At 34.9% G+C, this 16,371-nt stretch overlaps 1 protein-coding gene across 1 annotated transcript in view; it reads right to left on the bottom strand.

Moving 5' to 3' along the window:
* LOC116347100 overlaps nt 1–16,371 on the bottom strand; it is a 70,963-nt gene that overhangs the window by 43,032 nt on the left and 11,560 nt on the right. Inside the window, exons 2-3 of the mRNA XM_031777535.1 lie at nt 6,193–7,741; nt 5,686–5,848 (exon numbers count right to left, since the gene is read on the bottom strand). Coding sequence (XP_031633395.1) covers nt 5,686–5,848; nt 6,193–6,597 — 568 coding nt within the window. The 5' untranslated portion in view covers nt 6,598–7,741. The remainder of the gene's footprint in view (nt 1–5,685; nt 5,849–6,192; nt 7,742–16,371) is intronic.

The raw sequence follows: 16,371 nt of genomic DNA, 5'->3' as shown, positions 1-16,371 counted from the left end.
GTTTTTTTTTTTCGTCTCTTTTGTACGACACACGTACCATATAAATAAATATCAACGATTAATTTAACAAATTTCATGGTATTTGGCCATTGGTTAGAGTATTGAGCAACATATTCAATGCTTATCATAATTTTCCATTGAGGGTATGTGTACGATCGAGTGTAGGGACCATTTGAAGTGAGATATTCGATGGAGATCTTCTTGTTTGTGTGTGTGTGCACTTAACAAATTATTAATGTTTACTTTCACCGATTCCGAAACAGATATGACTAATATAAGGACGATTCAATCTGAGTGCTTGTTATAAATCTGTGTATACGAGTGTGTTTATTATGAGTCGTTCAAAATGAACGAGAAAAACGGGACACTGAGATATGGAGTGTGTGTGTGTTTGCGTATTTGGGCAGTGTGAGCAGACGACGGCAGCATCGTCAAAGCAAGAACACAAATAATAATGTAATGGAATGTAATGTAATGTTGGTAGACACATAAATTTGATTTGTGAATAACTGTTTCCCTCATTCCCATTTTGAGTACCCCATGCAATGCGATCCATTGGCAAATAAACGAAACGCAGATAGATTCAGTGGTATACGATGCACAAATAAATTTAAAACACATAGATAAACAAAGTCTTTTGATGCATACAGAGAGTGTGTGTGTGTGAGAGAGAGAGAGAAAGTGAGAGAAAGAAGCAAGTGCGTAGCGAACATTTGCAGCTGATAGCAAACGAGTAAACGGACGAGTGAGCGAAAGCGCTACACCATGCTTAAAGAAAGAGGTGCATTGACTTTCATTTATCTCAAGTGGATGCTTAAGAATATGTTTTCATAGAGCGTCCAAGAGAATATCCATTGATGGCACACGCCTTTCCACTATGTTACTGTTCGTTCGTTCATTTCGTCGCTGCTGTTTGTGATTACGCGTGTGTTTTTTTCCCTTCCACTCACTCTTCCTTTTACTCTTTCCTACTCTTTCATTCCCTCGAAAAATACCGATTATTAAATCTATTCCAGAATGAACGAGAAAAAAAGGAAGCAAACGCGCGGAGAAGTAAAAGTAAGCAAGTACATGAGCGAACAAGAGACACAAACAAGTGAACAAAAGAAACGAAATGATGATAAAAATAAAGAAAATGTGCTGAAAGTCATCTACTTTGTGCACTTGTATCAAACGAGCAAATAAACGAATATTTCCATTGAACAAATTCGACCCACACGACAAAGTGTTTTTATGTGTTTACCATAAAACAGCACACGCCAAGGCGAGGGACAGAGAGAGATGACGAAAGAAAGAACAAGTCCGAATATTGCATTTTGAATTCGGGAAAATCACACCGTGAATCGCACTGAATTCGATTCTCGCACAACCAAAAAAAACGACAGTTATGAAAGTTACTGAAATAATTTATTTTTAATGCTTTCATTTAACTCTTTAATGGTCCATGGATAAACAATGTGGCAGTTATCATTATGTCATTTATGTGTTGCATACGCACAGCAAGATGGATACAGACACACAAAGTGACAGAAAGAATCTTTTTCATTTTCTTGTGAGTCATTGATTTTTTTTTTGCTTTCGTTTTTTGTTTCGGTGAATTTCTTTGTCTACTTGAAATATCGAGAAGAATGAAGGAGTAAAATTAAGTTACATTGTACTGTCGCCGAAAAAATGATTTTCATTATTCGCTTGACTTCATTTGGTGTTATAATCATTAACTAGTATTTTATCGTTTTGACCAAATAGTTGTTTGAGACAAGAACGGAATGAATAAAAATTTTGATAATTTTGACGATTTGAATGGCATTTTATTGGCATGACACAGTTTCCAAGGCATATCCATTTCAATTTTGATTAAAAATGTCCCGAGACATCGCAAACATTATAAATAATGTATAATCGCTGTGTGTGTGACCCTTTTACAGCTTCTTTTGCTGCAAAGGCTTTACATAATGGTGTTAGACGATTCAAAGCTCAGCCTTTCTTTCACAAGAAAGCATTTAACAAGCTGATACCAAATCGTGGCCCGACTAAGCAGCCCAATTTTGATCCAATTTTACGGATGACATTTACACCTTGAAAAAGACGATTAAAAAATGCATCAGTCGCTGTGTGTTAAATATTTTTAACCAAATTTTTTTAAACCTCGCCTTTTTAAGCCATTTGTTGTATTGCGTATGCAATATCAACAGTAGCAGTCATCAACAGTTTGCAAAGGCAATTTGTAATTTTTAATTGAATTATCAGCGGGTTTTTTTACATACAAATACATGATTTGAATGGAAAAACGATATGCATAATATTTTTTCCCTTGTATATTCAACAAGGTATATTTGTAACATGAATCCTACTTTAAGTATAAAATGTGAAAAGAATTTTGGGTCAAAGCTCGTGCCACCTTTTGAAGAAGAAAAAAGATGTCACCCGCTCTATAAATTGAACGAAAGATGACGGTTTTTCTTTCATTTCTCTAAGTATGCACTCCATCATTTTTAATAAGCCAAATTTTCTTTTAATAAATAAAAAACGCCTTTAGTAAAGACATGCTGTAGGAATCGAATTGATTGTGATGAGCAACATTTTCAATATTTCACAGCAACAACTAGCGATATAAATTGGTTTGACGTGACTTCAATTTAATACTCGCATACAATTTTTTCCTTCCATTCTCTCTTTTCTCCTCTCCTTGTTCTCTGTTTTTATTGTTCTACGTCATCAACTATCTCATTTTTCGCTTGCATTTAGATTGCAAAGCAATGAGAGACAAATAAGCTTGATGGCGTGATAAAGCATTTTTTTACATTGTTATTGTTATTGTTATCACGCGTACGTGCGCTTGACCTTAGATCTGTTCAGAATTATGTGCCCTAACGATCAAGCGATTCATATAGATGTATAAAAAAAAGAAACGGTGCGCAACACAATGTTCTTTTTTTCCATGCCACCCTCCGTGCTGAAACCATTAGGATTTTGTTAATTTTCATCGCGTTTCAAGTACTTTATTTAATCGATTGATGAGCACATTGATTGAAATGTATAATCATAAACGATGATGAAAGGATTAAATTATGTCGCGCAATATAGCGACGATGATGAAAGATAACAATGTCTCATTTATTGCTAACAATTTAGTGCATTAATCAAGTTAAAGCGCATTTTATCTTACTGATTTGTTATGGACTACCGATTTTTTCATGATTGACGCGCTACAGAATGCGAAAAGGTGTCAAGAAGTGCAATGCCTATTAAATGTAAAAGCAATTCACTAATGTTTACGCGAATGGCGTACATAAAAATATTATTAGATGATATTAAATAGCTTTTTGGTTGTAATGCAGAGAGACGTGAAGTGAATGCGAGAGAAAGAACGAGAGAGAGAGAGAGAGAGAGAGAGAAACTGAAAAAGCAAAAGTGAAACACAGCGACAGAGGGGAGGAAATGATATCGAATGGATTGGATTAAATGGCGTACACACAACACAAATATGCTGTAAGGCATGAACTTCATGAAAAATCATCAAGCGTATATTTCGAGTAAATATCCGTCAATTTATGATCAATAATACCTATAATCGAATGGGAACAAGAAGCGACCGCAACACATACACAAGCGATTGAAAGAAAAAAATGTCCGTCAACGATGGCGATATCGTCGTATTATAAAAATAAGAAAAGGCGAATAGATAAAGAGGGCAATTTCCGTATTTTGTTTTTACTGATCTATCAAGTCAATGTTAAAGAGCTGAAATGATGAATTAAAACACATAATGGGGCGGTTCACGTCTCTTTTTATATGATTGAGAGAACACCAATATCCACCTCATACCAAACATCATTTCTCTCCGGTTGGTTTTTTTTTTCTCCACTAAGGATGTTTAAAGACAGCAGCGACTGCTGACTCAAGAGCATGTTATATATCTACTTTGTTTTTATTCTTCGACGATGTTGATATGGTTGTTATTCTCGATTCTCACACGTTCTTCTTCGTTAATTTACACCGTTTTTACGAGCGGCTCATCTTCTCTCACTTTTCTCATCTATTGATGACGGTTTAAGTGAAAATATACATTTGATATCAGTGTGTGAACGAAATGACGTGTGTTTACATTTCGGCCCCAAAATGAGCACTTGAGGACACAATTTATGCGTGCTCATGATATCCATTCATTGAATATATGTATAAATCGAAATGAATCGACGCACGGTTCAAGGAAATGTCAACGGGAGAAAAAAAATCGATGACATTTTCGAATGCTGATGATGATGGGGTGTTGATGTTACTTTTACACTCACGAAAAGATTGAATGCTGTGCTTTAGGCGAAGAAATGACGAATTTACGGACAAATCACAAAATAATTGAGGAAATGACTCTAGACCATTATACACCATTCGATTAATCATTACAGTTTTCTTTGACCACACGATAATTATCATGTATATCAACTAAGAAGTGAAAATAACAATCGGTTCAAGCAATATGGTAAAACAGAACCGTAGCACACTCAGTCAATCGGCCGTTGAACCAAATCTTTCGCTTCATTGCGAGCGACAGAGAAAGAGAAAGTGAAAAAGAGCGGGGAGGAGGAAAAAAGAAAATAAGGAGAATGATGTCAATGTATTCTTAATGTGTATAATTTACTGTGAACGTTATTCTGCGATGTGTAATCATTTCGAAGTGATAATATCATCATTTTAATACGGTTGACGTCAATCATATTTCGAATTCATTTTTCTGTTTATTTCCATCGAGTTTATTTTGATTATGCGAAAGCTATACGTGTCTATGCATATTCGGTTTAAATATTTTGAACGCAAACACGCACAATTTTCACGACTTTATGACAGGAAATATAAATTTTGATGAATAAACATCGGAATTTACAAAATAAAAAAAACTGAACGAATAACCTAGAATCCAAAATTAAAACAAATAAATTTACACTTAATTCAAAAATCAAATCTATAATTGTGTGACTATTTAAAAAGTATCGATTTGGTAAACCGAATTTGTCTCTAAATTGATAAATGTGGTCACAAAACAAACTATTCGGATAATCAACATCGCCAAACATTGATTATATTTATTGACATGTGCTCGACGCTTTACATTTAAAATAAGTGCGACGTGTTTCTGCTGTGATCATAATTAAAATTGTATGTACGAAGCACATCATCACTACGGTTGCATCATAGCAGGAGCTCGCCAAAAAAATCAACGAAATGACTAACATGTGAACTATTGTGTGCGTTGAAAATTAATTGAAAACCGCGAAAAATCAATGTTTACCCATTACAATACCGATTAACGATTTTTGCCTAATTGAATAATGTAAACACAGACGTCAAGATTTTCATCGGTGCTTTGTGCATGAATTTTCGATGCGATTTTTAATTGAAATCTTCTTCTTTTTTTTGCTCATGCAGTCTTAAACTTATGAGAAAATGAAAATAAAAACAAGATCATCTGCATTCGGGAAATTTGTATCTAAAGCAGCAAAATTGTACATTTGCATCGACACACGCGCACGCACTGATTGATTTCCGACCGATTTATTCAGTTTGTGTATGGTAATGGTGTCTGGTGCAACGAAAACATCGTGCACAAAAAATCTCAATTTAAATTTATTGTATTGCCGCGACTATCGAAGAAAAGACTATCGAATTTAAATGAGTTAATTTACTTACACATTCCATGGCCGAGGATCCAGGTATCCGGTTTGGTGTTTACTTCAACTAAAACGGTCGGTGTGCACACAACCAGCACGAACAAATCAGCAATGCTTAAATTTATTAGGAAAATGTTTGTGGAATTTCGCATGTCTTTTGTTTTCATTATTACGATTGGCACCTATACCAACATTGTCATCATGGATGGATAATGGAATGGAGGAGAAAGAGAAATCACGAATTCCGTTAGTAAATTAAATTAAAAGGTTTTTTTTTGTTGCTTTGTAGCTTATGGTAAATAGACGTGATGGTATAGAGACGAGATCATTTTCTCATCACTCAATCAGTATGTGTGTGTGGCTCATACAAAGATTTGTAACTAATCGCTTTGAACTGTAATTGTCTCCTTTCACTGCATGAAGATTGAGATATTCGTTTGGTCTTCTCTATTACTAACGCATCAATTTACACAAGATACACAAAAAAGTTTGATTTAAAAAAAAAGAAATGTTTAATTTTTCAAACCATTAGATTTCCAATCACACCCAGCAACATGATTGTGATGCAAAAAACCATTGATGTTGTCCGAATGTATGCTGGGATTTGCGGTACATCACGTTCAGTAGCATTTTCGGTGGTGGTGGCGGTCGCTGCTGTCGTTGATAATGAACTCAGCGCCTGGTTAACAATAATTGATGCTAAAGACACATTATCGACAGACACCCCCAAATCGTCGCCAGAGTGGGGGTGCTGAATTACATCGGACACATTTTCATTTAATTGAGTTATGATGATGACGGCAACTATAACAATTCGATAATAATAACGTGCGGATGTTCGCTTCAACACCTCAATAATTGTTCCGTTGTTCGTCGTCGTCTCGCTTTTTTCCTCTTTCGTTTTCGGTTCGATTGCGTACGGTCCATGCATACGCGCTTCAAACCGAACAACTCATCCTTATTTTATGCAAACGAATTGCAGTGCACGCTATTATGATCAAGTGGAGCTTTCAGCACTGGATTTTCTATCGACATAAACAAACAATTTCTCTTTCTTTTCTTGATATTCTTTTGTTTTTCGTAGCAGAGCACTATTTTCGCCGCTTTTTCGCCCGTTCACCCGCACGCACACACTCTCCAACTTTGTCTCAACCGCGTTGATTACGTGTTACACATTCAGTGGTTATGATAAATAAATTTTTATGTAATTATAACTCGGTATGCTTGTTGTTTTTGTGCGTTCTTTTGCCTATTGTGGTTTTGTGGTTGCTTTTCGATATGCTATAAACCACAGCAAAACGGAACCGAAAAACTAATCCGAAGAAATTCTTTATAGATAAGCTAATGAAATAAAATAATTATGGCAACGACTTTTCTGGCATGGAAACAAAACGCAAATGGACTGTGTCATTTACGCAAAATTACACACAAAAAAACACTGGATTTTTTTCTCTATACGAATCGAACATAATTGAACTATATATAACGTTCATATGTTGGATGTGAATCGATATATTTTTATTATCCCAGTTTCAATTCTACACTCAATATCAAACTTTCGATTTTTTTCATACGATAGTCACAGTTTCTTTTGTCATTGATGAAAAATAGTCAGTTGAACATTTATTTCTGTTAACATGTGTTTTAAAAATGTTCACACAATTTTAAACTGTTCATTTCGCCTTAGTACAACTGATTTTGTTGCCACTTGGCCACACATCTAGTTTACACAAAAGACAGTAGTTCAACGTTGTTTTACTTCAATGTGAGTGTCGTTGTTTTTAATTTTTGTGTATTCATTAGATTGTTCAAAAAACTATTGTTACTATAATGTTGACGTCATTCCAATGTGGCGATGCCTTGTTCATTTTGGAGCGATGACTCTGTGGTTGGTTGTTTGCATTCATGCACTTCGTCGATTTTTACATAGAGAAAAAAACTGAATTTATTTGCAGCAAGCACACAAAAGAGTGCTTTGCACCACCCTACACCGTATGGCGAACGGGATCAAAACACTGGCACACGATGTCGTTGTCTCCTGTACACAATCGTTATTCATGTACAATTCACTGCACCTGTTTAGCAAGAAAAGAGCGCATAAAAAGAGAATTACAAGACCAACAACAACAACGACAAAAAAAATTAGATTAAATAAAGAATAAATAAAATTTTGCTACATTTTATGACCAAAAAATTAAGTTTAAACGAAGACACATTCGGTGGGTTCGAGTGCATGCTTAAATACAATCGCATTAAATGTCCAAGCAAAATTAATTTATCGTTAAAACTTTGGCGCGCGCGCATACAAAGGAGTTTTTTTTTGTATTAAATATGCACACCATGCTGCTACTTTTGCCACTGATCCGGTTGGTTTCATTTTTAACACAATAATAATTGGTAGTAGTTGGTGAGCGAGGTTTTTTTGTAAATCCCTTTAATGAGGCCATTTGAAATTCATTAAACTGTCCAATAAAACATAAATCACTTTCGTACGCCAGTTTACAACAAACTAAAAGCAAATCTCTCTTTACTTTAGAGTCTTTGGCTCTAATTTCTACTTAACAATTATGATGCGATGAAAAAGGTCAGGCAGAGAGATCCATGATAGAGTTTCATTTAATAAGCCAGTGGCCACACACAAAAATGCTTTAAAACCAATTACGAAATAATTTATTTTAATGTCATTCTTTCCTCTCTCTCTTTCTCTCTTTTTGTCACATAAGAGGCGACAAAACACAAAAATACCGGTCATACAATGAAAAACAATTTTCACGGTGACAAAATTTTATGGAGTCGTAATGAAATAAATATTATTTACGGTAGTTTTACAAATGTTTTTGCCCATACACAAAGGCGTCGCAAAAATTCATACGATATATAATGCATAGATGTTGTATTACTCCTTATTTTCATTCATACAAATTGTTTTGACCAATCGTAAATGGCCCAGATACGATGTTATTCGATTCAGTCAAGGATACCATCAAATGACAAATTACAACATATTATCACATAATATTGTATATTGCAGTCGAAGTGATAGCATCTCAATGGGAAAATGGGATGAAGTGCGGGCCAAAGTTGTTGTTAGAGAAGAGAAGAGAAAAAAAAAACCAGATTCATTGGCTCCAAAAGTTTTAGCATAGTGAGGCCTATAAGCTACATAACGAGAGACATTCAATCCAATTCAATACGCATACCAGACAATAAATATAGACCACCATAAAAACCATATATACTCGGACGAAAATCGTCACACTATAACGAATTGAAATTGGCAGAATGACGGACATTCTATACGATTATTCGTTCACGCATCATCCTCAATCGTTTATGGCAAACAATTTATTACGGCATACACAAAATAATGTAACATTCGTCAGATAAATCGAATTATGGCTCACTCACCCAAAAACACACGCATAGTAAATGGATAATTTTGAAGTTTTGTGACAAATGAACAAAGAGCTTTGAATATCACACATACTAATTTTCCATCATGAATGTAGATGGATGATATGAGTTAAATGACTAATCTGGTAAATTATTATCTATGAATTTATTTGACATTGATGTGATTTGTTCAAGCATTTTAGATATACATCGTTTTGTGCAATTGAATTTAACATTTTCATTTGATCGTCAGAGTTTTAAAATATTAACGAGCTGAAAGTGGGTGAGCCAAAGTGCAAATAGAATTGCACCGAACATTTCGGAATTATTTTGATGAAAAAGTGCCATTTTTAAAATCAACATGTCTGTTTAATCTATTTTCATACGATGTATATTATACGACGGTATTTTATTATATACACATTTAATTCATCTTCTATTTGTCGTTCACCCAGTGTTCAGCAATTCCATGTAGTTTTCCCTCTTACTTAAAAGCGGAAAATAATTACCGACTTTTCCTGAAATGTTGTTTACATTTTGCAGCTTAGCGTGCATTCATGCGAGTAAAATACTTTTAGCTTGATAACAAATTATTGTTATTCATTCTAAACAAGTGTCTTTATTTGTCACATTTCTTTTGTTGATAAAATGAAAATACATCAGCCCGTCCAAGTTTATTTCATTTTAAAATGTGTGTTTAAATCGGTGTGTGCATCAGTACCAAAGAGTTTTCTGTGAATGACATTAAACAGCTCAACGGTTTTTTGTTAAATAAAGTCATCAAAGTGTTCATCGTTCGAAATGACTTTTCGTGTAAACAACGTGCAATGATTGAAAAAGATACATTCATTATTTCTAACAAAGTAGGAAAAAAAAGGTGAGAAAATGGACATGTTTTCATCGGTATGAGGTGTATTGTGACGAAGTGAAGCGGCTAGAATCTGCTTTCTATGAGAATTTTAATTTTCGTTTTACCGTGCATGGTACAGCCTCGGTAGAGTGAACAATTCCCATGAAGTGATGCGTGGTTTCCATTCAAACAATGGTTTCATATACGAAGTTTTGAAGTTTTGTATGGTGTTTATATGATAGACAAAGATTGCATTCATGCAGGCGTACCATTGAGCGATGCCGGAGCGTCAATTTCAATAATTATGGAAATAAAAATTCATGCATATCATTTTTGCTTTCTTCGACTTTCGAAGATATATTCCAGCATTGTTTCTGGCTCATTGGAAATTGCACATGTACACAGCATATCATCACTAAAATAGTTTAATTCGTTGTTTATTTGTTTCAGCTGCTGCACATCCATTCAAAGAAACATTCAAAAGCATGCAAGAGCACATGTTCAACATTGTTGATAGCAAAAACCGAATGATGATGTGTTTTTCATTTTTTTTTTCTTCTTATAAGTGCATTTCATTCACGCGCGAAACACTGAAATTAAGCAATGTTGTGATGATACACTTTCATATAAAGATGTTTGTGCGTTTCGATTACTTTGGACATGATTCAAGTAAAAATTTTGGATGCAGCACCAACAACAAAAAATCAGCGAACAGATGACGAGATTGAGAGAAAGGGAGCAGAGCAACAATCATATATGCCAATCATGCTTTTGTAACGTCGCACAATGGAAATGGTCGCCTTCGTCGTCATCCATTGCAATCAAGCCAGCGAAGTACTCAGTCAACGAACTATCGCTGAGTTGTAAAAGATTAGAAGCATCCTACGAACACGGTATTTATTATTCGAATGTTCTTTGTTCTTCTTACTTTTCACACACAAACATGCATACATAAATGTATGCACAAGCACATGTTGCTGCTGAACAAAGTAAAGCAAGAAAAAAAGAAACCGGGATTTGATCGACTTAGAATGATAAGCGTCGATTTACAAACGCATCTGAAAAGGAAAACATCAGCAAAATAGAAACCGTTCAAAATCTTAACATAATTAAAGTAAATAATGTGTATGTGTGCATGCATAATAGACGCATCGACGCAATTGATTTGCTTGCTTGTTTGGCTTTCGGGTCCAACCAATGAAAAGAGTCGAAAGTAAATGGTAATGAGTTTTCCGTTAGTTGGTCAATGGAAAATCGAAACAAGAGAGTCCGTTACACGGAACTAACAGTTGTTGCTTTTAACTCACGATAAAATCGTCGTATGCACACACATCGGCGCTGGCGCTTTTGTGCAAATTTTATGAAAAGCAGCATGAAAGCAAGTAGAAAAATGTTTGTTGTCAGTTCGAATGGAAGAAAGCTTTCAACTGAATTTTGATGCAAATTCCCTTGCTTCCATTTAAATATTACACACACTTTCACTTACACATACATTCCCAGTTAAGTCGTTTAAATTCCTCCTTTAATTCGTTGCGGGCAGTTAAGATAAGCAAACACACATCGAAAACAAACGCTTTAAATCCGTTTGCAAACGTTGAAGAAGTCATGACCGGTTTTTTTTCTTCTCTCTGTTCATTTCTTCTTTCGCTTTTCGCTCGAATATTTTATTCGATAACATTTCGTTTATTATACCGAGAACATGCATGTGATAAAATATTTTACGTGCAGTATTCGATGGTTCGACGCTATTGTTGTCGAATTGCTCATGGGAGTGCGTTGTGCGGTTGTATGAATCGCACTGCAACGACAGCGTTTTCTTGAAAATTCAATGAAACAATTCGAATTATAACATCAAATTGTAATAAGAGACGAAAATCAAAAGACAGAGAAAAAAAACGTCGTCCCTCTATCGTTTAGTCTTTATAGTTTCACCGCTTTTTTGATGCGATATGATGTGGATTTTATGGAGTTCAATATTTTCTTCGTCTGGCACACATTTTATCTGCGTGCATGTGTGTGTGTATGTGGATTAATTAAACTGCAACAAGACCGCATGTAATTTCATATTAGAGTAGTGATTTCAATACAGAGCTGTGTATCTCTACATGCATGTACATTTCAATATGAAATGAGTACATTTGGTTTAAGCGTATTGACAATTTGTGGCTCGGTTAATATGTAATGCTTTAGCCACAGTCGTGCTGTTGTTCGGTGAAGCGAATCCAAAAATACAGTAGCTTAAAATGCATTTTATTCGATTTGATATTTCTTCTCTGTTTTTTTTTGCTTCTTCTTCTTCTTCATTGTGTTCTCGCTCTCGTTCGCTACTTCAACTAACTTTTAATTTGGGTGAGCGTTTTTATTTTGTGGTTTTTCATATTTGTGAACGCATCACACACAGCATGTGCAAGCACGTGTACATTTTATGCAATATAACACTTGATTTTGTGGCAAACGATTTAAATTCACATTTGAAATCATGGTGACAATAGCAATGTTGTCGCCCATTGCTTTGGTATTATTATTGTTGATTCGGTTGTTGTTGTTATTGTACACCAATTGTTTGTGCGCCAAAGTTTTGCACAAAATGCAAATGAACTTAAGGAAAAATAATTAAAATGCATACACGCATTGATGCACTCGCTTTGCTATTCGCCTGTTTTTTTTTTCGGCTCGCAAAATAAGTAAGTGCGAGCGCACGCTGTCACAAATTGTTGAATATATTTCAAGTATAGTCATCGTCTCTTTAAGGAAGAAAAGTCACATTTAAATCCATGTTAAGGTTACGACGGTGACTTACTTTCATCGCAGCAAATGTCGCTGTTATTTCGATGTTTAATCAACTAACGATTTGCAATTATCACACAATTCATCATCGAATCACTTCAAAAAACACATAGAAAAAAGCGATACAAGCACATCTTCACTCTCTACCATTACTTTTTATTGAATGACATTTTTTTGGCCTCTGCTTTTTTTACGCTCATCAAAAATTGTGTCGCGAGAATTGAAAAAAATGAATGTCCAAAACTACTCATTAATTGAGAAGTACCGATTGTTCACACTTTGCTTTGACACAACTACGGAAAATACAACATATTTCACTATATACGCTTGATTCATTCAGTTGAAAAAATGCGGACAAATAACCGAACATTGACACACACCATACAAATCGATCGGTAATCGATGGAGTTTGACGTTGCAATAAGCGCGGCACACAAAAAACTAACACATCATCTCAAATGTCATTTGAAATTATGCATTCTGTGCAGGCGTGTTTGGTATCGTGTTAAGTGGTACGATTTTTGTAAAAACCATCTCCCATGATGGCAGATTATTTGTAATCTTACTTTGTATATAGACGTACGAATATCGATCTTCGCGCGCTGTCATAATACGCCAACATCTATACTAAAAATGGGTATCCAAATATTTGTTATTACACACGTGTATCTTTTTCAAAATGCAAAAAAAGAAATCCATCGTGTTATCGAAATCAAATGAAATGTAAAATTATTGATAAATTTTTACATGGAAAATTTAACATTGGAGTGTGTGTACCGTGTGAGCATTAGTGTCGTTAAATTTGTTAACCATTTAGTGCGGTAAGTTAATCAATTGTGCAATTATAAGCATTAAATTGACAAACGAGATGTTTACCATGTAAAAATGCAATAACTTTAACCAATTTCGATTTGAAAATGATACACACGCGCTAACAACAAATTACACTCTTGCGGCCACCAATGTTGTCTATGTTGCTTTTTCTGCTGCCGCGACTACTGTTACAGTTGCTGATTTAACTGCATTACAAACACTAATTTAATTATGATAATAATAAATCTGTAAAATGTCGGATTCATCATTTACTATTGCGTACACTATCAGATGCAACACATTCAACACAGTGTACAAAATAAAATGAAGCACACGAGAGATGGACGCGAAGAGAGAGAGGAGGGAACGCGCAGCGTAAAATAAATCGCTTTACGTAGCGTAAAATGGCTTAAAAATGATTCGACTTACATGGCAGCAAACAACCAAACATAGATTCAAACAACAACGCTGTGAAATGAGTTGATGATTTGCAATGACGTGAAATATGAGTCTCAATATATTTCCCGTTGGTTTATGTCTTGGCAAATCGGTTTGTATTTTTTGTACGCTCCAAAGAGAGATAGAGAGAGAGAAAGGAACAGAGAGAGAGCAAGAGAGAGAGAGAGAGAGAGCAAAAGAGAGAGAGAGACCGAGATGCACACACAACACCCCGAAAAAAGCGGAGAATTGTTTATTTCTTTTTCTGCTTTTCACTCAAAATCAACATGAAACTGAAGAACATTTAAAACGCAAAACTACAATGTGCATGATTCGATGCATATAATCAACATTAGTTTGGTGCGTTTTGAGCGTTTTTGAGTATAGAAATTTGTTGGAAACGAGAACAAACAAAATGAGAAGAAGAAATAAATAAATAAATCGAAACCAGTGCCAAACATGATAAATTATGTGTGTACAATGTGAAACAAAAACGTCCATAGAGACAAAACCGGAACGAAACAAAATGCCAAAATACACAATCGATCGAGCAAATGCGAAAAATCACTGCAAATGAAATATAAATGACACAAAATCGTTCGAGAGAGGCGCAAAAAAAAAACAACACACAGAGAGAGAAGAGAAGAAAAGAAACATCGGCACATATATTTCGAAATTTTTTCCACCCATTTTCGAATTCAACGCGTACAAAACGCCGCTTGCTTTCAATCATATCGGTTATGTGTGTTTTTTTTCTCACACATTTCGGTCGCAAAAATTCTCGCGCACGCCATGACCAGTGGTACAGATGGTATGCACCACAACCAGAAAATAATTTCAGTTCGATTGTAACCACCATATAGCGACAAAAATACTTCATAAAAATGATCCAGCTTTTGATATTTTATATTTATCTGTAAAAAATAAGAGTAGATGCTATTGCAGCAAGTATTTTCTGTGTGGTTCAACTTAAAAACATAAACTCAACACACTCAATTTCTCAGCGTGTTGCTGTCGTAGCAGCGAATGCATAATGCTGCTTTCGTCGATGTTTTCTGATTTTTATTGCTTCGGTTTTTTTTGTCCCGTCTTCTTCGATGTCATTGCTAAGCTTTTTACGCGACATTTTTTGTTTCGATATCAACAACAGCAACGGCAACATTACCAATTTCAGAGTTTCGTGAGTAATTGAGCACGAAGCGTAATAGTTTCAATTTTCTTGCCAATATTGACTCTAATACAATAATTTGCACAATTTTATAAGTATCAACTTCAATTTGTGTTATTTTTTGTCATAAAATGACAAATGAGCGGAACGATGCACGGAATGTGTGTGTTTTTTGCTCTTTGGTCATTTAGGCAGCAAAAAAATATTTACCTGTCACGTAGTTCACACAGACAATTTGAACCGGGCGGGGGTTGCTTTCACTCAGATGCTGTTGCACATCATGGAGTGTGTGTTTTTTTTTTTTGTTATTCGGTTGATACAAAAACACATTAATCAATTCCATTGCCTTATCGCGCAGATAATCCCAATGAAAAATTATTTTGAACTTTGAATAAGTTTATTTTTTTTGTGTTAAATTATCGATGGCATATTTTGCAACTTTTTGCTCGGTTTCGAATATTTGTTTTTTTTAATTGGCAATAGGTGTGCCTAGTGACCTATGTTCGGGAAATTTTCCGATTTCTTGTGAATTAGAAAATTGTATATTGAGCAAAAAACCGGCAAATGCACGTTGATTTATGATGTGGAAGGTGTACGGTTTTTTTTTTCAGAAACAATTTATCTGTAAGTTAATTTGCCACTCATAAAATTGGAGTTAATAACTTTTGTTTTTAGTGTGTGAATCGAAACGTGCTTTAACTTTGAGCATGGCGCCAAGAGAGTGCAAGAAGTGTGGTGGGCACAAAGATTTGAGTAGATGTAATCGATCTGGTTTCGAATTAATCAAAATGAAATTTTTCTCGTCGATTTCCACAAACTTTTATTTACAATATACGTAACTGGCAAATACTTGCATGGTGTTTTTTTTTCGTCTCACGTCCAATGAAATAATTGATGGAGCTTTTATTTCAAATATTTATTTTCACACTTTCTTGCCTCATATCCTGCGTACTGCGATGCGAGAGACGAAATGACACGCATAATCTATGATTAAATCAAGGAAAACATGTCAAATGCGATACGATGCATACATATAATAACATATAAATGACATTTCCAAACATAATAACGAAAATGCCTTACAATTTATATATATTGCGCCGAGTACATTGAAGAGCCATTTTCTTGGCTGTCAAAATTTCTTGATTTATCGAGCAGCTACAACATCAAAACACCGTTCCACAAATTACGCACTACATTAAATAATGTTCGTTACAAAATGTGGAAATGTACGGGATTATTCACAAAATGCGCAA

Source organism: Contarinia nasturtii, unplaced genomic scaffold (genome assembly GCF_009176525.2).
Source record: "Contarinia nasturtii isolate CC-2019 unplaced genomic scaffold, AAFC_CNas_1.1 Cnas_scaffold_1699, whole genome shotgun sequence".
NCBI lineage: Eukaryota > Metazoa > Arthropoda > Insecta > Diptera > Cecidomyiidae > Contarinia > Contarinia nasturtii.
The sequence above is the reverse complement of the archived record's forward strand: the minus strand, read 5'-3'. Positions and strand labels throughout refer to the sequence as shown.